This window comes from Corvus hawaiiensis, chromosome 9 (genome assembly GCF_020740725.1).
Source record: "Corvus hawaiiensis isolate bCorHaw1 chromosome 9, bCorHaw1.pri.cur, whole genome shotgun sequence".
In the NCBI taxonomy this organism is placed as follows: domain Eukaryota; kingdom Metazoa; phylum Chordata; class Aves; order Passeriformes; family Corvidae; genus Corvus; species Corvus hawaiiensis.
In genome coordinates, this window is record NC_063221.1 from 8,763,887 (window position 1) to 8,785,888 (window position 22,002).

Below are 22,002 nucleotides of genomic sequence, written 5' to 3' on the forward strand. Positions count from 1 at the left end.
AGGGGGCGCCGCCGCGGGCGGGCGGGGCGGAAGGGCGCTCCCGCCGAGGCCGGGGAGCGGCGGGAAGCGGCGGGATGCGGGGCCGGCAGCGGGAGCAGCACCGGGAGCAGCGCGGCCGGGAGCGGGGCCGGGCGCTGCCCGCTGCCGTCGGGGCGCTGTGCCGGGCCCTGCCGCCCCGCGCCCGGCCCGCCCCCGACACCCTGCGCCGCGCCAGGTTCGACCGGCCGCAGGCGGTGAGCGCCGGCCGCTCCGCCCGGAGACCCCCGCCCGCCCCGCGCCGCCTCCTGCGGGGCACAGGCACAGGGCAGCGGGGAGCGAGCCCCGAGCGGGGCTGGGCCCGGGGACGGGGTCTGGATGGCAGCGCGAGGGGCGCTGAGCCTTGGGACAGGCACCTGCGTGCGGGGCTTCGCTGTGGTCCCGCTTCGGTGTGGGCCCAGCTGACACGTGTTAGGGAGCTCTCAGCAAACTCGCTGCTCTGGGAAGGGTTTTGTCTTGCTGTGGTTTTAACTTAAGGCTTGGTATTTCACCTTGGTCTGCAACACCTTTCAGTGTCACCTGAGGTTTGCTGCCCTTTACTGTACCCCAGCTTGGGTGTTGCTGCTTTGCCTCCGAGGCCTCCAGCTCGCACACAGGGTACCTCCCTTCCTCAGCTATTTTAAGGATTTTACGAGTGTTGACTGAAATTCCAGCTGCAAGAATCACTGAGTTTGTCACCATGCTGTCCTTGCATGGCCAAGAAATGATTCCTAGTTGCAGCCCATTCTGTGCTGCCTCTTGTTTGTGAGTTTTTGACACTGTCATGGTCAGATCTTACCAGTGTTCGAGTGCTTGTTTGGCTACTGGTGAGTTGTGCCGTATGTGGTTGTGTCAGAGCACATTTTGGAATCCATGCTCCTCTACACATGTGTCTCACTGTAGAAGTGCTGGGTCTTGCTGTACAGCCAGCATTAGCCCTTTTCTTCCTGGGTGCACCTTTCTGTAGATTCTGTGTTCATGCAACAGGTAGTACCTAAACCTACGTAATCAGATGGTGCTGGCTGGATGCAGGTGTGCTGTTCCATGTATGATGTTCAGATATGGGCTTAATTGCCTAATTAAGAGTAAGTAATGTGGCAGATACTTTGCTGATCTCCTGTTCCACCCCTGTCTTTTGCAGAGCCTGGATTTCTGGAGGCTGCTCTATGTGCTTCTGAAACAGATCCACGGGAGCAGGTGGACAGAGTCTGACGCCATAGGTAACGTGGTCAGTCTGGCTGCCTGCAATTTCCATCTGTCCCAGGGAAGGACTGGGACTAGTTTTGTAGCGCCTTTTATGTGGCTCCTTGCTCCCTGTCATGAGTGCTCCATTTTGAATACCTGTGCCACCGACGTACTGGGCACCAGGTTTACTGATGAGTAAATGTACTGTGAGGTGGGTTTGCTCCTCTTTGATGTGCTTTGTCCTGGAAACGTGGATGTTTCCCCAGGCTCTTGCATCCCTCTGACATTTTATTGCGGGTAAATCTCTGCAATGATGTTATGCATTCTCAGTATTTGCAAAGACAGTTAGAGGAATAGATTTGGTTTTCCTTTGATTCCTTCTTTTCCTATTCCATGCATGATTCTGTTGGTACTTTTCTATCCAGTCCTGTGTCAGAGCCATGAATTGCAACATGAGGACCATAAAGGCAGTGTTTTGGATTGAAGTTCTAGACAGAACAAGAAATAGAGTGTGTGTGATTATTCTAGGGGGGCTGTGAGTAATGTCTTTATGGACAGGGCCACTACTCCAGAGAGGAGCTGAATGTAGGTTGGCTTCTCACAATAGCAGAAGACTGTTTACGTCTTAAATGTATGTTATTCCAAGTACACCACCAGTCCCCATCTTGTCTCTTGAAATATGCCTATCTAGGGCCTTTTCATTGAGAATTCAATAAAACATGTCTATCTAGGGCCTTTGCATTATATGAGAATTGTATTGTGATTAATCAAGGTCTCCTCATACCAAAACCACTTAAAATTCACTTTTGCCCTTGAAAGCAAAACACCCTAAACAGCACTATATAAGCCCCTGAGTAGCTGAGAGTTTGCTGGCTCTGTAAATGGAATTAAAAAAGGTTACAAACTGTGGAATGCAGAGAACCAGCATAGTTTTGCTGGTGGTTCAGCAGGAAGTCCTGTTACTCAGAGGACTTCTGTTTTTCATTTGGCTGTTTTTATTTTTCCAGTCATCCACAATCTGCTGTATATGGCAAGTCTGTTTATTGACTGTCTCCCACAGCATCGTGGATGTGGTCCTGCACATGTGCAACCTTATTGGATCCTGGCTGCTCCCATACTAATTGCCTGTAGCATTTGGGGATGGAATTTCCAAGTGCATGTGGCAGGTGCTGGCTCTAGAGAGAGCAAACACAGCCTCCACTGCTGTATTGTGAGGTAGCAATGTGTGGTTCTGTTCAGAACTGCTCAGCTGATTTTTAGAAACCTTTTTAGTCACAACTTGGTGATTAAAGCTGAAATTCAGGTTGGAGAGCTGTAGTGTTTTTCAAATGACACTAATTACTTTTGCTTGGCAAGTGGATGAGTTGTCTGCTGTGAACACAATCAATATATTACTGCTTTTCTTCTCTGCCCCAGCTCTGGTCTCTCGTGTATTTAATGCAAATGAAATAAGCCTTGGGCATAGGCACTAAATAACTTTCTCAGGTTTGTATAGAATCCTGCTGTACAGTAGAGAATTGAAACAGATTCCTCTAATCCAAGTCGAGTGCCTTAGTCCACAGATCAAGCTTTTCTCTTCTTTGCTCTTTTTGTGCAACCTCTTAATTACCTTGGTTAGAGCACGGAGAGCAGCAGTTGCCAGATCCCAGGGGAAAGCTGTGAGGACTCCTTTGGTGTAAGGGTTACTGTGTGCATAGAAACGGCTTTCTGGAAAAGAGAAGCCATTCTCCAGTGGCCTTGTATCCTTTATTTTTCCAAAGGAAACACTGATCTTTGGCCGGTTCAGGAATCCCATTGAAGCCTGCCAGTCAGTGGTTAGAAAATTCTGCAACTGGCTCCTGGTTTCTTGTTCTGGGAGAATTTTTTCTTCACACAGTGAAAAGCACTTACTGTAAACTTAGGTGTAAACTGTTTGTAAACTCCAGCCCCTTAAACATGTCACAGCAGTGTGTCTCTGGACAGTGGAGAGTCAGAGTAAGCTGTGTGATAGTACTCCAGGCATAATCTTGCAGATGAAATCATGATTAATGGTTTCATGCTGCTTGTTCATTCTTCATGGAGGCTGATGAATTTGGTTAACAACCTGACAGCCACACCAGGTAGCAGTGCAGTATGCATTTTGATAGTTGGAGGAAACATTTCTTTTCTGGAACTGCTGCTCAGATTTTATAGCATGGGAAAGGGGTCTGGAGCTGCAATATATTTTTGTTTGTTTGACAAAGGTAGCAGAAAATGTTGTTCTGAAGCAGTAGTTTCCCATAATACCACTGCCTATGCAGGTGTTTCTTGTCTGAGTGCATGAAGTAATGTATGTGTCTGTTCTTGTACTTGGTTTATAGTTCCTTTCCATTTTAGCCCGCTAGGATAGTCCATAGCCCTTATTTGAATATCATCTTGGAAATCACTCAAAATACTTGTCAGGACTCACAGTGGAAGAGCACAGCCTTGAGTATAGTTCTAAGTGAGCTGAACCCTGAGGTTCCTCCCCAGCTTGGTCTCACTTGCTGAATATACTTTTGTAAATAATAAATGTGAAGATGGAGATTAGTTGGAAGGCCTGTTGTAGGTCGTTGTCTATAAATTACCTAATCCTAATGCCATAAGAAGATGTCAAAGAGGTGTCTGAGTGGTGTTATCTTCTATCTGAGTGATGTTTTTTCCTGTCTCTTGGTTTCATGTTCTGGAGGAATCCATCTTGGTCCTGGGTGCTTACATAACCTTTACTGCCATTTATCACTGTTGCCTTTTAAGTAGAGCACTCCAGATGTGAGGAAAATAAAGTGACTTCTCTAAGGTCATGGGAAGGCTCTTTGAGCCCCAGTTCCAGATCCATGCTTTGGCTGCTCACTCCCAGTTCCTGACTGATACACCAGTTATGCCCTCTCCTGTGAGGGCAGTGTGTTGCAGAGGGAGACATGAAAGAGGGGGAGATAAAGGACCAGAACAGAAACACAGAACACAGAAATTCAGGTGGTGAATTGCCTTGGTGGATCTTGCCTGAGTGATATATCAGAGCAGGGAAATGGCGATTAAAAAAAAAAAACACCTGACATGCTCTCCTTTCCGCCACTTTGATATGTGATTTTTAGAGGAGCTCCTTGAACTGCAGATGGCAGCATGGGATGCTTGTTTGCTTTGAAAAAGGAGGAAAGCATGAACTGATCATCCTTCCTTTTGGAGTATTTCTGCCTTTACCTGTTATGGCAGTTCCTTTCTTGACAAGTGCACACAAAAAAAGGACAGGACAACCTGAAAAAAACCCTGCTCATATCAGAATGTTCAAGAGTGATCAAAATAAAATCTGTAATATCTCCATGCTCCTCTTGTGCTTGAGGGATTGGAGTGTGCATCTATGGCAGGATTTTTAGCAAGCCATAGGCATTTCTGCCACCATAACGTGGGGAAGGGAAGCTGCTTGTTTCATTCACAGGTTCTGTGGAAAGAGCAAATGGAGTGATTTAGGTCTTTTGCTTTGTAAAAATGCCTAAACTGCATCAAACTGTAGATTCCTCTAGCTCCACCCAGCTGTGACAGCTGTGACAGCTGTCAAAGTGAATGCCCAAGGGAAAGAAAAGAGCAAATCTAGATGGATGCTTTCACGCGGTGGGGGAATATTCCTTCAGCCTCTAGTAGTTTGCATCTCAGACTTTCCAATCCAGAGAGAATACATTTGTGTTTCATAACTTTCCGTGAAGTCCTGTTCTGTAAATCCAGTTCCTCCTTGAGCCTGGGTGACTCTTAAGAGTCCACAGTGTCCCACAGTGAGCAATTTCAGAATTTTGCTGCGTGTGTGAAGAGCATCTCATATTGTGGTTTGACTCACTTGCTTTGATGGCTCACAGTTCTTGTATTGAATGTTGTGCAAATAAATTATCCACTCTTGACCCATTGCACTGCACTCGCGATTTTGAAGAGTTTTGTCATATCCATTCTTGCTCATCTTCTTGTCCTACTTCATTGCTTCTTACAATGCAGCTGTTCTGTAATTGTCCTTTCTCTTTATTTCTTTCTAAATCTTCTGTAGCCTTTGTGGGAGTGAAGAAATAAGGGTCACGGTGGGTATTTGTGTTCTGTTTAGTGTCCTTTCTAGGTTTCTCACATCGAGTTTGCCTTTGGATGCATGTCAGAACCAATTGTGACACTGTCATTAAAAACTTTATCATGTGAGATTGTGTTCCTGAGTCCACTGATCAGTTCCAGGCTCATTCTTATGTCAGTAAAGTTAGGAACGTTTCTTTCTTTGAGCGCGTAATTTTTCATTTTTTCTAAAAATACTTTTTATCTGTCATTTTAAAGCATGGGCTCAAGGTTCTGCAGTCCTTCGTGATCTGCCTGCATTCTTTACTACTAATATCACATCAGCAGCAAGTTTTCTGTCAGTGTCACATTGTCTAAGTGTCATTTTGAGTTGTTTGAACAGCAGCTGTTTAGCACAGAGCCCTCATGTGAAACCACTATTTGTTCCTGCCCTCTGGTTCTTGTCTGCTGGGCACTTGTCATTGATTCAAGGGCTTTTCCTCTCCCTCCACTGCAGTGCCTTGGTTTCTTTGTGCAAGCTGAATCCCAGTGGGAAGTCTAAATGTCTTGAATTGGTTGAATCTTCCTTAATCACTTGCTTCTTGTTGCCTTTGGAGAATTCCAGAAACTTTCTGAGCAGGTCTTCCTTTTACAACTGTTGGTTCTTAGCCAGTATGTGTTGTTTTCATTGTCCTCCTAATTATGCTCTTTATTCTATTTTTGACTTAGGACAGAGCCACGGCTTACTGTGCAGAACCTTTTTTAATAACAACTTTCTCTGTGTTTCCTCAGTATTTTACAGTCCTGCAGTGCCTGTCTTGTAGCTGTCAGGTAACATTTGCTGGTGTGAAGGAATATGGATCAGAGCATTCCTGAGAATTTAGTAGCCCATGTGCTGTGCTGCATTATCTCTGCTCTCTGGTGCTCAGAGATTTGCAGCAGGCTGTGAAACTCCTATCTCTAAATTCCTGTTTCGTTCAGGAGTAAAGTGATTCAGAGTGTTTACTAATTCATAGTATGCTTGGTGACTCATAAAAAATGAATAGGTGAATTGGAGTCCTGTTGTAGTGGGGTTGGCTAGTTACCTTTGTTGCCTTTGTTAATTTCCAAGAGGCCATTACTGGTCTTAATCCCAACTTTGAATTTCTTCTTTTCCCTGAGCAGTAGTTCCTGTAATCAGAATGGGGCAGCATAAAGAAGGCTTTTACCCTTTACCTCCTGCCCTTCACCAGTTGTTGATGTAGACTGAGTCCCCACTGTCTTCCTGAGGCTGGATGAAAAATATTACCCTCAGAGGAGGCAGCAGTTTCTGGAACTGAGTGGATAAATGCATTGTGTGCAGTGTGTTATTCTCAATTGTTTTCTTTTCAGATACCCAGATCAGGTTTGTGAAGTCAGCGCTGTGGTACCATGGCTATGACAGGCCACAGCTCCATCAGCTCCCCCCCGATGGCTCCATGGGAAGTCGGGAACTGCTGTTGGCATTTTCCTGGCTGCTGCACAGACTGGGCCTCTTGGAGCAGCTTCTGGCTCGGAACAGAGTAAAGACTGGGGATGAAACCTCTGTGTGCACGGTGAGCATGGTTGTGTCCTTCCACCTTACCCTGTCCATGAGTCACGTTCTGTGACAGCAGCTGTGTTATCACCAGTGTGTGATGGGTGGTACCTTGACAGGTAAGTGACTTCAGCTTTAAAAAAGTCTTACAGGAGCCAGCATCTGTTTTCTTTCCCTTCTCTAAGCTTTCTATGTGCAGGTCATCTGGGTTCTTTATCAAACTCCCACCCCTGCCTGAATTCCCTGATTTCTATTTCCAGTCTAGGTGAAACCGCTGTGGAGGAGTACAAGTAAGTGAATGTCTTTAATCTCTCTGCTTCTGAGTTCTGAGCTCCCAGACTGAACCATGAATGGTTCTGCAGGGCAGGCAAACAGGTTAGCAGTGAATGCTGGCTGTGCTGGCACTGGGTAGAGCAAGTAAGGGTAAGGCAAATAATACTTGTTACAAACAACAGGATCTCAGATGGCAGCTACTGCTCTTGAGGTAACTAATGACATTTTAACCTCTTTGAGAGCACAGTGGAGTATGTTTTTTCCATCAGTAAAAAGCTCTTAGTACATAGAAAGTCTTTTCTAAGTAACCATCTTCTAGTCAGACACTCATTACTTATCAGCCTGGTTCAAAATGACAGGCTCACAGAATTTTTTAGTTTTTTTGTAAAGGACACTGTAGGTCAGAAACCCTACCTGCTGATAATCTTGTGATGTCTAAGGCCTGTGGTCTTTCATGACCCCATATACATTTTTCCCTTAGGCTGTAGGCTGCCTGGTTTTCTAGAGCCTTTTTAGGGGACAGCAAAGCAGGAAAACAGAAGTTTGGAAAGCTGCAATATAAAAACAGAAGGAAGACACTTGTACAAATGGAAGACAGTTCAAAGGAAAGAATCCTCTTTGTAACAACATTATAAGCAGTATTTTGAGGAAAGGGACCACTCTTGCTGCACTACAATTATTTGCTGCACACAAGAGGGAGCACAAGAGGCTGAGCTGTGAGTGGCAGTGCCATGCACTTATGTGAACGGTGCCTTGAGATTTCAGAAAAAAACATAGTGCTGGAGAACTTTTTACTTCAGACCTCTATTTTACCTTTTACTTGTTTTTCATCTGTGGTGGCAGGTTTTTTTGTGTCATTAATTTCTATTACAAAAGAGTGACAAGTGAAATGTGACATGAATTCAGGGAATGGGGCAGCACCTGTATTATTTTCTCTGAAGGCTTTAAGTTTTGCATTTCCCAAAAAGGGATGAAAGAACTATGGTAATACAATGTTATCTCTTACAGCCACACATATTGGTGTGTCTTTCACTGCAATTCTCACCTCCTGTACTTGTGTTTCTCAAAAAGCATGGAATGCATGTTAAATGTTTTTACCCAATAATTGTCCAAAACGGTGTTGGGAAAGGTTTGAGTCTGAAATTTCTTTTTTCAATAGACCAGGCAAAAATTGTATAGACTGGAAGTTGGAGTTAGCTTGTGTACATAAAGCTCATTGTATTAATGGAAACATTTCTTGTATGGCGTTGATCCAGCAGTTTTCATGCTCCAAAAAATAGATATTTGCAAGGCAAAAAAAAGAAAAAAGAATGGAGTTACAGCATAACTAGTGGGTTTTGTGATTCTCCATCACAAGAAAGTTAAAACAAATGGAATTTTGAGGGAGAGGTCTTATCTTTTATTTGATCAACTAGGCATTGCAAAACCAATAAATTCAACCTTTAAGAGCCAACCAAATGAAGATCTAGGAATGCACTGGCAAGGATGCAAGGCGGCAGTGGTGGATGAGGAGGAGATAGGTGGGTAACACACCTCATTTTGGTCAGTAGATCAGCTCCTTGTAAGCCACTCATGAAAGCCTGTTGTTTGTTTCATAAACCTGTCACAGTTTTTTTGTTGTTAGATACTATTATTTGCTGGCTGTTATTTTGTGAGATAACCATGTGGCAAAGCCTGCTTATCAGCCAGACAGTGTTCAGCAACAGAGCCCCAAAATCTTAGAGAGGGGGAAGGTGAGGTTTTTACTTTGCTACCTGACATCTTGTAAGCTAACACACCAGAGATGTAGTCTCTGCAGTCTTAACTCTTCTATTTAAGTAAAGTGAAGGAAAAAGGTAAAAGAAGAGGAAAAAACCTTCACTCAGGAAAGATCTGTCTCAAAAAATAGAAGAGAGAAAAGGAAATGCTCTTTAAAACAACTGAAATGAAATTCTCGGTTGAGAACTTGAAAAATCTTCCACGGTACGGAATCTTCAATGATTACAAACAATTGAAAATATTTTCCTGAAGTGGAATGTTGCAAAACAAAAATCCATGAGATAGTATTTGGTTCTGTGCATGGCTGAGATCTCTGCCAAAATGAGCAAAGCATGAAAGCCAGTACTTGCTGGAAAAGTACATCTGTTGGTCTGCTAGTGAGAAGAAACTTGGAGAGAATCCTGACCCTTTGTCTTCATTTAAAAGAAGAGGAGTCTCAATAACCGTAGGCATAGCTGTAGTTCAAACTGATATTCGTGTGGTTTGCTTTTAAAATTTTGTGTGAAATCCACAAAAATGAACAGGGTTTGTTGTGTGAGAAAAGAGAATGGAGCTAATCCCTAAATTAAGTGTGCAATCATTTATAGATCTAAATTCAGACTATTCTTTCAGCCTAAGTTTGAAACAAAGCCTAAAGCCTGCTAAATTGCTGTTATTATGCCAAATACTCAACATATTAAGGGCCAATTAAATTAATTAATTTCATTTCAGATACCACACTCTGGCCTTTTTTTCCTTTGCAGTTCCTTAGCAACACAGTTTTCTTCCCTGCAAATTGAACACTTCCATCAGCTCTAAGAGATTTTTAGAGGTGCAAGGGTATTCATGACACATGATGGACAAAGAGCTCAAGCTCTGCATGGAATTCTTAATCTTTAGATCCTGAGCTGGGAAAAGCTTCCACAAGCTTACTTCTACATGCCCTTAGATCTTCAGAATCAAAAGTTAAGTGATTCCTGAAATTATAAACTCAAAGATGATGAAAGGTGGTAAGAGGTGGTGCTTAGTGTGGCCAATGTAATCAATACTCACTGTGAGGTGGGTGTAGGTCAGGACAGGCGTGGTTAGTAGCCTGGGGTGCTTCTATGGGTTCTATGACTGCTTTTGTGTGTTAGGTATGTGATTCCTTCAGGGCACCTCTTCTCGTGGCCTCCAGCTCCTACTCTTTGGCAATGGTGCAGTCTCCTGAGCAGGATCCTGGTGCCTGTGGCAGGTTGCCCTGGTGAGCAGGAGTGGAGGATCCTTGTAGCATGTGAAGTTTGTAAACTGGAGGGGGAAACAGTTAAAGGAGCAAACTGTGTTGCTGTGCAGGCAGGAGGAGCAGGAGAAGGAGGAGGGGATCCATGGTAAAGTCTAGAGCTGGGCTGCAGTAGTTCAAGTTTGTTCTCTGAATTTATTGTTCTCATCTGTCAGCAGGTTGGTGACTCCAGAAGCAGTAAGTGAAAGTTCAAACCTTGCATGGGCCAACTCTTTAGAGGAAGTAATCACTAACTCTGTTGGATCTATAAAGACTTAAGTACAATCTGAATTGGAGGCTCACATTGATTTACCAAAGTGTCTGCTTGGGAATTCTCACCTGTTAATTGCTTTAAAGCACTGGGCCAGTAATTGATGGACTTGGTTTTCAAAGGTTTGTGACAGCCCTCGTGGATTTCCATCTCAGATAGGCAGTGTTGTTGTGTCTGTCTCAATGTCTTCTGTTCCTTTGGTGCTCGTGTACAGGCACATTATTCTCAAATGCTGTTCATTGATTCCTATTCACACATAACAAATCCTGGTGTACAAGACACAGCTGAAAACCTGTAGGTGAAACCCTCTCCTTCACTGAACTTGCAAGGCACACCTGGGGAGTTCTCATTGTCTCTGAGAAGCAGGTAATTGATATAAACTTCCCTTTTTAGCACATTCAGTATTTGACTAATTTATATTTACCTTGCTTTTTACATTTTAGTGATACCATCCCAGCTTTCTCCAAATCTGTGATGGTTTGGGCAGGTAATAGCAGTACTCTGTGAGCACATATTCCTTCTGTTTCCAGGGAGGAATACTGCCTGTACTGCCTTTATTTCTACAGCTGAAATTAATCTGTGTGCCCTGTGATCTAATTATGCGTGGAGGCTGTTGAGCTTTTTAAATGGGTGTAGTGATGTTATATCCCTCATGATCATCAGGAGATGTCATACAAACACTGGTTCTTGTTTCCACTAATTCCCTCTGTCTGCTTCTGGCCCTCTGAGTGAAATTGGATGCCCCTCCCCTTTTGTGAATTTACAGTAATCAACAAATAGAGCTATTATGTCTCTTATACTTGGAATTCATGCATGTGTCTCTAGCATGCCAAAGTGAACTCAGTTTAATTACTTCTGGTGGGCAAAAATGAAGATAAACATGCCTTCTGACTCTTAGGTTTGCAATTTGATTAATCTCTTGTTTGTCACGGTCTAGTTTGGCTCACTGGCTATTTCCAGTATAGTGTAAGGCTTATGCTTGGTCTAATCTTGTTGAATTGCCTTTCTTTTACAGAAAACTTGACAGTCACTGCTGTTCCATAAACCATGTTATTAGAAGAAAGTGTTAAAGTAGCAGCCAAGCTCGATGTTCCCCCCAGCAGAAAACCAGCAAACCTTTGGCACTAGTTTCAGTGAAAATAAGTTTTCTGCATTTTTTTCCATGTCTTCATCTATTCCAGTGAGGATAGAGGAGGGAATTTTATTAACCTTATTGATTCTGACTCAGAAGCATAATTACTTTCCAGATCTTTATGGGCTATATTAGTCTGTCAGCTTTCATTTTTTTGATTTTCCTCCCTTACTCCCTGAGCTTACACTTCTATTCTCTTTGTCGTGCTGTCTTCCTAGTAACTCTCACCATTTATGTTTTTGCCCTTTTCCTGCTATTACTGTTGCTGGATTCAGTAGCTGCTAAGGAACACTCTTTTTTTAAAAGCCATCTGTGAAACCTGAACAGAGGGCGCAGGATCCCTGAAGTTTCTCCTGCAGAATTTTCCTCACCTCAGTGTGGCTGACAAGTCTGTTGTAGCATACTTTGAACTTGTCATGGTACCTTTTTCCTGTGCTGCACTGGAGGATGTGTAGTTACCAACATTTGTCTTTGCTTGACACAGTGAATGCACAATTAAGAGGTGTTTGGTTTTTTTTTCAGACAGCATGTCAAAGTAAAACACTCTAAAAGACAAGTCTGAACTGATCAGAAAGGCTTATAATTTATTGAATCTGCTGTGTCTCTGGTAATGTCTGAATTGCAAAATTTCTTGAACCTGACATTACAGCTGATGTGTTCTGGATGGGGTTCAGCAACAGGCACTGGAGTCACTTGAGCTATGTGAGGAGAAGATGATGAGGACTGGCCTGCTAGTAGGAAGGTTTACCATGGTCATTCTGGTACTCTGCTAAAATGCAGCATAGGGAGCTCCTTCCTTGGCAGTTGGTGAAACAGAGGGATTTTAAGATGTTTCAGGGCCTCTCCTGCCCTCCAGTGACAGGGAGCAGCCAGTACCTGTGGTATGTCCTGATTATCTTTGCAGCCTTTTGATTTAAATGTGGTCAACCTCTGCTTTGGTGTCCCACTGTAAGCGACCTGGGTTTAACTCACGTGGGAGGATCCTTTGAAATAAAGCACTTTTCTCTCAGGAGGACTTCTCGTGTATGAAGAGGGGCCTGGCTGGCTCCTACCCATGGCAGAGCTCTGCCTCCTCTCTCCTGGAGGGCAGGTGCTGTTTCCCCTGTTTTCCTCTAGCTCCAGATGTGCTGTTGCTGTAGGGAGCTACATCTTTATCCAGGGCTGCCTCTCTTGCCACAGTGGAGCAAATGGCCGTGGGCAAGGGGAGCTGCAGCTGCAGGCAGAGGAGAAGCCCTGCAAGGCTTTATCTGTGTATTGCATTTCATGAGCCCTGCAGAACGCTGTGCTCTCCCAGTTAAGGTCTACCCTGTCACGTGTTGGTCTTAGTATATTTAGTTTCCGTGTTTTGTCTGAATATGTAATGCAGTGAGCATTGGGATTTTAATGTTCTTTTAAAGCCTTGCAGCTCCAAAGATTAGGCAGTGCTGCCAAGCTCTTTTAAAGGCATAGTGCTTTTGCTGTATTGCAGAGCTCTTAAAGAACCTCCCAAATGAGTGAGGAGGGATGGGATAAAGAACTCACTTGCTCTAGTGCCTCAGGCCTGTGGCTACTGCCAGATAGGCTTGTTTGAACAAGGCAGGCATGGGTAAGAGCTGTGTTCACATTTTCTGTCTTCCCTCAGCACCTTCTCTTTTTCACTCTTTGCCAAGAGTAAGCTCTTGGGAGTGCTGTTGTGAGTAGTAATTTTTACAAAAGGCATTGAAACTTAAAAGCTAAAAAGCCTTGCGGAAACACAGGACTTTGTTTTTTTTTATTTTAATGGCTGAATGCGACGTGAGCGTAACTTTGATGTTGTGAGCACCTATGTTTGTGGAAAACTTGCTCTTCCATGCAAATATCTGGAGATTTAATTGGTATGTGCACCATGTGGGAGTGGGTTTTTACACCATCTATCTTTCCCTGCATAAATCTAATCTGGATCCAGCCTTGTCTAGGAGGAAATCCAATTAGTGTTGTTTATGGTGCTATTAATGAAAATAGTGCTGTCCCTTTCTCATTCATCTGTTCAGATTGTTCCTTTTCACATTTTCCCCTCCTGCAGATAGATATATGGCTGTATTAATTAAGAAAGCATGTCTGATGCTGTTATTTCTGGCTATGGTGTTTAATTAAAAAAAAAAACCAACTACTTCTGTTTAAAGATGTGTAATTACAGAAGTTAACATATGTTATGTCACATCAAAACCATTGTCTGACTTATGAGCAGTTCGGAACGAGCACTCAGTAAAAGCTGCAGAAGCACTTCATTGGCTTGATTTTTGTGATTGCCTTGCCTTTCCTGAGCCCTGCAGTGAGGATCTAAATATGCTCCTACCCACCTTTGTGATATCAGGTTGTGTGCTTAGTGTAGTTAAGATCTGAGTGGTAACGGAGTAAATATTCTCTGTCTAGACCCAGAGTAACTCCAGTGCAGGTGAGGAGTGGGCTGGGAGTGGGCATTGGAGGTTTCAGCTGGCAGTTGCTTTGTATTGCTCTGCTCAAGGATTAGTGTCAGGGAGCTGACCTAGTGCATCTATCCATGGGTTAAACGTCTTATCCATGTTCCAGCAGACTTGTTTCTCCATGGGTAGTGTGAACAGCAAATTGTTTGCTGGCTGTCCAGGTGTGGAAGCAGAGAGCTGGTGCTTGGGGGGATTTGGAAGATGCCTGGGAAAAGCCACAGCTTGCTGGGGATGCATTGGAGGTGGCTGGGGTCTGTCCTGGACCGACAGGTGGCAGCTCATAGTCAGAAAAGAGCATCTCTGGGGGAGCCAGCCCTGCCATCGCCTTGTTTTCCAGAAGTGCAGGCAGCACAGCCTTTTTTTTTTCCATTGCCTGTATAGGGCACAGCAAATTTATTAAGGTAAGAATTTATAAGCCTTAAAGATTCCTGTATCAGTAGGAATAGTATAGAAAATCTAGATGAAGTTGCACAGCAGAGGGTTTCCTCTGCAGTCCTGCTTATGGCGTATCGCCAGATCTGCAAGGAGTTTTGCATTAAATCAGTTTTTGGAGTTTGTGTAATTCAAGGTGTATGAACAGAGCAAGATTAACTCCATACCAAGTCACTAAAATCCTCAAATAGAGCAAGTCATGGAAAAAATGCTCCCTTCTCATGTCTGCAAACACACTGATGCCTGTGTTGTTCTTTGATAAAGTATTTATATGATGAAGTATTTCTTTAATTTATCTCCATCCACTGTTGGTACACCTGCTCTCTGATTTCTGATCATACGGGATTGCTTTGTATTTCAAACCAAAAAGAACAGCTTCATTTCTGCTGTTGAAGTTGAAACTTCTTAATCTTTAATTTCTCTCTGAGCATGTCGCATACAAGTTGTTTCCTCAGATGTATGGAATGCGACAGAAAATTGATATAGCACCATGTCTTTTTTCACACCCTCCTTTCTCCCACCCCTTATTCTTTTCCTCTGACTACTTCCATATCTGATGGCTTTTTTCAGTTCACTGTATTTCGTGACTCTGACTTGTCTGCTCAGAACAATTCTGACAGGAGGACATTGGCAGTGTTGGGTTTTTTTCATGCACTTGCTGCATTGTCTAACCACAAGTCCATTCACACTTTTGGGAATGATCCGGCACCTGTTTTTGTAATTTGACTTGAAATAGCATGGGATGGAATGTTTAGGGCAAAACTTGTGTGTTAAAGACTGAATTCTAGGCTGCCTTGCAAAAATTGTTAAATACATGTTTTTGGGACTAATCATATTTAGGTCGGACTAAGGTGTGTTTATGAGGCCTGAGGTGTGTTTATGAGCCTGGGGTAGGTTTTGCAGTTTGTGAGCTACCTTAGGTGGGACTGTGATGGGTGGTGTCCTGGAATGTGTAGCTGTTATGGGGCTGAGCTGTTTATTTTTCCGGGATCTTTTACCCCAGGAGAGCTGGTTCTGCTGAAGTGTGGGCAGGATGATAGTTCAGAAATTGGCTTGGAGAGAGCTCGTGTAAATATATGCTTGTCACTTTGATCAGGTGTGTGCTTTCTTTTCTTAGTCTTGCCAATAAGTGGATACTGAAATGTTCTAGCAGCAGCTTTTAGGATAGAAAGCTCCTTTGGGGTGAGTTATGGTGGCATTGAGGGGCTTCATTCTATCTTCTACTTAATCAGTCTTCTTAAGTTACACTGATCAGGAGTGCTCTGGCAGATCCACATCACCCAGTTTGACAAGACCGTCTCAGGTATCACTGATGCCATGATGATTTTTTTTGCCTTTTCTTTTATACCCCTGTTAATACCTTTTTTACAACTTCTGTATTCCTAGTGCTTTTTGCCTCCATTCTTGGACTTGTTTGTCAAGCTAAGAGACTAAACATCTTAGAAGCTTCATAGTTAGGGATCAGTGTGCCCCAGACCCCAAGGTCCTCTCCAGAACCCATTTTGTAAACCAAGATAGAATCATCCAGGGGAAGGCTCCTTGGGGAGGGGGGGGCTCATTCAAGCCTCTCATTGGGGGATTTTTTATGGATATGCTAATTACTAAGACCTATACTGTTAGACCAGATCTTTTGTGGGTGTGCATGGAGGTGCATGGAGGTGCATTCGACCTGGACATGTGCACCTAAGGCTCCTTAAAATAAATACCAAGGTAAAATCCCTTTTTCCCTTCTAACCGTGTTTGACACTTGATTTTAAGACCAAGAAAAGGCATCATCACCAGTAATGGGAAAAAACTCAACATGGTGATGAGGGCATTGATACTTGTTCGTGTGGCTTTTGTGCTGCAAGGCTGGGGCACCATTCCTGTAGCTGATCCAAGCACATCCCTCCTCTGAAATGGAATCAAAGAGAAACAGTAATTGCAGCAAACAGCTCACAAGCAAAATGCTCCTCTGGTAAGTGGCTATGGAATGATCTCTTCCAAAACTGGCATGGAGCATTCCAAGTGTGGGAAGGCCGTTGAGGTCTCTGGGTAGTTGCCTTGGCTGCTCTCTTTATGAACTGGGCTAAAAAATACGCTCTCTTCAGAGTGAATGTGGGTGTGTACCTGGATTGCTGCATAGATTAGATAAATTCACAGTGATATTTGAAGCAAAGCCTGTAGCTTGGGCTGGTATTATAGTGATTTTTCACCCACTGGGAGAGCAGTAAATAGTCTTAGCTTGTAAAGATGGGACTGGAAATTGAGGTCACAGTATAATATGCAAGACCTTTTTTTTTTACCTTGTTTACTTTATGCCAGGCTAAGTATTTCATAGCAAAAGTAAATTTTTTGTGCAGTTTGTGAAATAAATAATGGAGGGATCCTGTTAAAAATGCATTGGCTGAGTTCCTTATTTTAATATTAATAAGGCAGGTTGCTACAATAAAATTAGCTCTGCATGGTGTTTGTCACTGTACTGCCAAAGCAATCGAGTCTAATGCCATTCCTTCCTGAAATAAATCCCCAGGAGAGCAGTATTTGTGGCGTTCTGAAACCTCTAACCAGGGAAGTTGGAGTAGAACTGTAAATTATGGACAATGCAGATTTTAATCTGGGATTCCCAAGTCTGTCTTCGGCCATGTGGCTTTCTGGCTGCTGATGTGAGGTGTTTTAATGTTCTTTACACATGGGTTTTCTCTGCTGTAGTGACTAATATCCAGCTGCTTGGCTAATCATGCTAATGGACAGCTTGGTAATCATATCTGTATGGTTTCCTGGTCCAGAAACCATCCTGTTTGGGGCAAAACAGTCTGAACTGTGGAGATGCTTAGCTCGGACTGCAGTGTCCTAGGACACAGTGCCTTGGTTTAGGAGCCTGGGGATGAAGGAGCGGAGGAAAAAGAGGGACATTGGAGTTAGCACAAACTCTTTTTTCCTTTTTTTTTTTTTTTTTGTTGTTGTTAAAGATGAATCTGTGCCTTTGAAAGGAGAAGCCCTTTACCAGCCCTGCGCCTCTGTGATTTATAGCATGTGTTTATCTGAGCCACAGAGCAAAGGGGACAAACCTGTAATATTGATACATTCTGGTATGTGACCAGAACAGCATTTTTGTGCTTATAAATAATAAGAGCGCTCATTGTAATAGAGGCCCTTGTCAGCTGGAGATATTTAGGTTAAAACAAGTGTTAGGGGGTTATTTGATCATGGTTGTAGACACACTTCTGTTGAAATCTGCATTTAAGGCAAGATTAAATCTCTTCATTTTACAGTTTGCATTGTTAGTTTAGGATCCAAATTGGAACTACATTCAAGCTTTGCCTGCCAACTGGATCTTTTTAAGATGTCATTGAACATGGAAATCTGTGAAGCAGGGAAGCACATATGTTTAAATACTGTCAAGGTCTATGGGTCCAAATATCTGCCTAAGTGTTTTCTTGAAAACAGTCATGTTTCAAGTAGGCTTTTAAAATTTCCACTTTAAAGAAATGTCTTGAGAGTCTAAGAACTGGGAGACACTTCCGTTCAGAATGGCATTCTGAATAACCAGGTCTTTGCAGTTCTGTGTTATTTCTACTTCTTACGACATGTTGTAGTAAAAACGTTTGGAATGATGGGTTGTGTTTGTTGTATGTAATTTCTATAGACTGCATGAAATGGAAAGCTTTACTTTAAATGGTGTTACTGGCATCAGAAGTAAAACTACCCATGTCTTCTTCCCCTTTTAATTTACAACCTGCGGGTGTCTTAGCTGAAAACGAAGAGATCTGTTTGTACATGTGAATGATCTCTTTGTGCAAGGGGCTGGGGGAGGTGGAATTCCCCGTGTTCCTCGGGAAAGAGATACAACAGAAACGTGCTGCAGAAATTTTGAGCAGAAGATGAAGGTGTTGGTTGTTGTTGGTTTTTTATTTGCAGCAGAAGGCAAGTGGGACAAGATGAACAAATGGGAACTCCTTGCTTCTCTCTTCTTCCTTCCAAATTGCTCTAGAAAAAGGCAAAACAAGCAAGACAGATGCTACAACTATAGCTGGAAGTGCCTCTGTGGACTCCTGGCCATTGCCAGCTGCATGATTTTTTTCTTTTCCTCTATCCTGCCAGATGGGAAATGCTGGATGGAGAAAAGAAAATAGCTGGGTAAGCACAGGCCCACAATTTTGTTCCTATATAAGTTATTGATTTACAAAATCGGGTCTCAGGAAGACACTGCAGGAGCTAAATCTGTTTTTTATGTTCTTTGACATATTAGCATCTAGTCAAAATATGATTTTTCCCATCTGGGAAAAGAACATGCTTGCTGTCTCAGGAACACTGTGTCTTCCTGGGTACGGAAAATGAAAGATGGGAGAGGAGACAGCTCACCACGTCACAGCTGAGAAGCTGATATTTATTCCACACTTCTCTACTTGTTTAGGCTATTCCCAGTCCTGTGTTCTAATTTCTCTGTACTGCTGGAATTGACTTCATTTTAGGGCGATTTTCTTCCTCTTTGGCCTATATATATCTTGTATGTTCGCTACTGAATGACTCGAAAATGTTGAAAAATTTAAATGAAGTTTTAATTAAAACCAGTTTGGTATTCTTTTCTGCTTTCAGTGTGAAGATGATCTGCCTAATAGGCAAGAGGGTACAACTGAAGCAGGACCTGAAGGTGGGCTGGAAGGCGTAGTGGATGTTCGATACCTTCAGTGGTTAAACGGGAGACTGAGGTTCCAGTGGCACAGTTTGCACGCTCAGCACCAAGAGCAATGCAAACTTTTGCACAAGGTAAATGATTCTTCTAACTCACTATGACATAGTTTATTATTTAAAAGCCTTGTCAGCTAGAGCTAAATGTACAAATTATTGTTGTTTGCTAGTTCTGCATTTTCTGTAGATAAGAGTGAATTACTCTGAATATAAGCACGTCCATCTTTCCCCAGTGTGGCAGAACCCTGAGAAAATGTAGCATGTACAGTGTTTGTAAGGTTGTCATTGTATAAAAGTCTCTTTTGCAGGTTGGCACATTAGTCACTTCTGCAACCATAGGCTGCTGCTGTTTTTCTCAGAAAATGCCTGGTAGAAACAAGACACAGCATTCTGGTTGCCCAGACAAGAAGTAGCGATGCAGAGCTATAAGTTCACTGGAAACGTGGATTCAAAATGTTAAGCATAAATATTGAAAGTAATAGCAAAATAAAATGCAAGATCTCTTTCCAAAGTACTAGGGGACATCTTAGCAAAACCCAAAATCTACCTGCTTATAAATCAAGAATCAGTTATGGTCTCTACACTGCTTAGATTCCAGTTCTTTTCCCATTTATGAATGTCTAGATGCCTGTCTAATCACAGTTACGTATGGAAGCATTCTGTCTTTTTAGGATGGAACCAGCCTTCAGTCCCAAAGTTGACAGTGATGGTGACTCCAGAGACAACCTAGAAAATGTAGTTCTAAAGGTAGTCCTAAGAGCTATTAAGTATGGTTTTACCTAGGTCTCCTTTCTCCATTTATATCTCTTTGGATAACTTAAATGGAGCCAGCTATTACTGTACTCCAAATCTTCACAGAAAACCTTTTTTTGAGACTAAAAGTGGTTTGGGGAAATTTCTTCTCAAAGTACACATCAGAAAGTTGTCAGAATCATCTTCACCTTTGAATGAAGATGCCTTCTTGGTTTTAATCCTGTGTCTGACAGAGCAGTGCTAAAAACTATAATGAGGTTACCTTTTGTTCGTTCTGTGAACTGATTGCTAGGGAGGATGTCTGATTGACAGCCGTAGGGAGGAAGGATCAGGTGCTGGGTGTGCAGCATCTAAAATAACCTTTTGCTTCTCATTGATCACTGCTGATGTGCTTCCCCTGATCTGGGAACAAAGGTAGCAATTCCCTCTAAGTGCCCATGCAGTCCTTGGCTTTTTGGACTGTGATTACAGACCATGATGAGATTGGGAGAGGTGAATCTCAAGTGAAATGATTGGCATCTCCTCCTCCTGATAAACTACCTCTATTTAGGGTATGCTGGTTTTTCTAGTAGGTGAGGCAAATGCCTCCATAACTCATCATCAGTGCTCTGATTTATGTGAGACTTGACAGTAACAAATCATTAGGCAGCTCCAGTGCCTCAGCTTGCAGTTAATGAGTCCAAGGAAGAATTGAGAGCAGGTCAGACCTGGGAGCTCAAGTACAGAGAGAGATATTCTCAATGGTCCAGGTGAGGCACTGAAGTAGTGAAGAAATGTGCTGATCGGGCAACATGCTAAACTTGTTGACAGGGGCCATGAGAGATGATGACCCTCCTGTGGAAGTTGTACTTTGAAGTAAACTTGGACTTTTTTTCCCCTTTGTGGCTATCTAAGGCAGAATGTTCGCTGAAGTTAGGACAGTCAGACAACTACAAGAGACAGGTTAGTTATGCTGCAGGTCCCTGGACCACAATTTCCAGAATCTGGAGGAATAAGCAGGAGGGAGAATGTTCCTGTTCATCCAGTTTCCCAAAGCTGCCATTACTGCCTTCTCCAGCAGTCATTGCTGGGCTAAACTGAAGGCAAGCAACAGTGATGCTGGTGATGATTCTCACAGTCAGGGCTGCTTCTATGGGGGCACAGAAAGGAGAATGGAACCGAGCCCTACTCCAACTCCATTTGTGAACCCACACTGGTATTATGTGTGCAGCTGTGGGAGTTCTGTTCAGAGCTGTAATAAAGTGCAGTGCTCTGGTTTATATTTTAGTCTGAATTAAAAGCAGGACACTAGAAAGGTAGAAGTGACTTTGGAAGGACTTCAGTACAGTGCCACATTAATGTTAGCATTTATGGTAACACAAAATATAACACAATTTAACAGCTGTATAAACAATAATTGATATTTCCTGACTCTTTCTAGAGAAATTGTTTTTACTACTGCATTAATTTTAAAACTTTTAAACTATTTTATGTGTTAGAAGACTGAACTGACCCAGTGTGACCTCTATATGAGCTGCTGCTTTTCTCTAATAAACCACAAACACAGTATGCAAAAGGCTAATGGGTGTTATGTTTTTTAATTATGCTGACAGATTTACAGAGGGCTTTCTCTTCAAAATGATAATTATGGGTTTTACTTGCTCTGTAAAATAATAACTTACCAGGTTATGTGTCTCAACTGTGGAACAATTTTATTTACTGCTGATCAGTAATTTTTGTCAACTAGTGACGACACTTCCACAGATGTCATTCTGTGACTCACACGGGCTCTAAAATACCATTTTCTCTCTTTGGGCCTTTCTGAGAAGAACACAGCACAGTTGGAAAATACATTCTTACTCAGAAGATGACTGCTCTTCCAGTCTGTATTTTTCAGTATGGATATTGCTGGGTCGGTCCTCTGTCTACTCTGTGCTGCCTGCAGCCACCTAAGGTTGATGGGATGAAGTTCTGCAGTACCCAAGAGAGGGAAGCCTCCCTGGAGCTACAGCTGGTTCTGTGCTGGGAATCGCTCGTTAGCTGGCCTCCCTGGCTGCTCCTCTTTGCTAGCTGTTCTGGTGAGCTGCTTTTCAGTGACTTCAGCTCCCAGAAGGCACGTTGAAGCTTACAGAAGCACATGTGTCCTGCTGTAGGAGGAAGACTTCTTGAGGGAAATCTTAACCTCTTTGTTTCTGAGGAATTTTGCAGCCTGAGGCTATGAGCTGTTGAATAACATCATAATGGCTTCTTAACATGGACAGGTTGGCTCGCTTTGAAAGTATA

At 43.0% G+C, this 22,002-nt stretch overlaps 1 protein-coding gene across 1 annotated transcript in view; it reads left to right on the plus strand.

Moving 5' to 3' along the window:
- The first annotated feature begins 74 nt into the window (after positions 1-74).
- TEDC1 (tubulin epsilon and delta complex 1) overlaps positions 75-22,002 on the plus strand; it is a 67,794-nt gene continuing 45,866 nt past the window's right edge. The window contains exons 1-4 of the mRNA XM_048312928.1: positions 75-233; positions 1,157-1,235; positions 6,589-6,791; positions 18,895-19,065. Coding sequence (XP_048168885.1) covers positions 75-233; positions 1,157-1,235; positions 6,589-6,791; positions 18,895-19,065 — 612 coding nt within the window. The remainder of the gene's footprint in view (positions 234-1,156; positions 1,236-6,588; positions 6,792-18,894; positions 19,066-22,002) is intronic.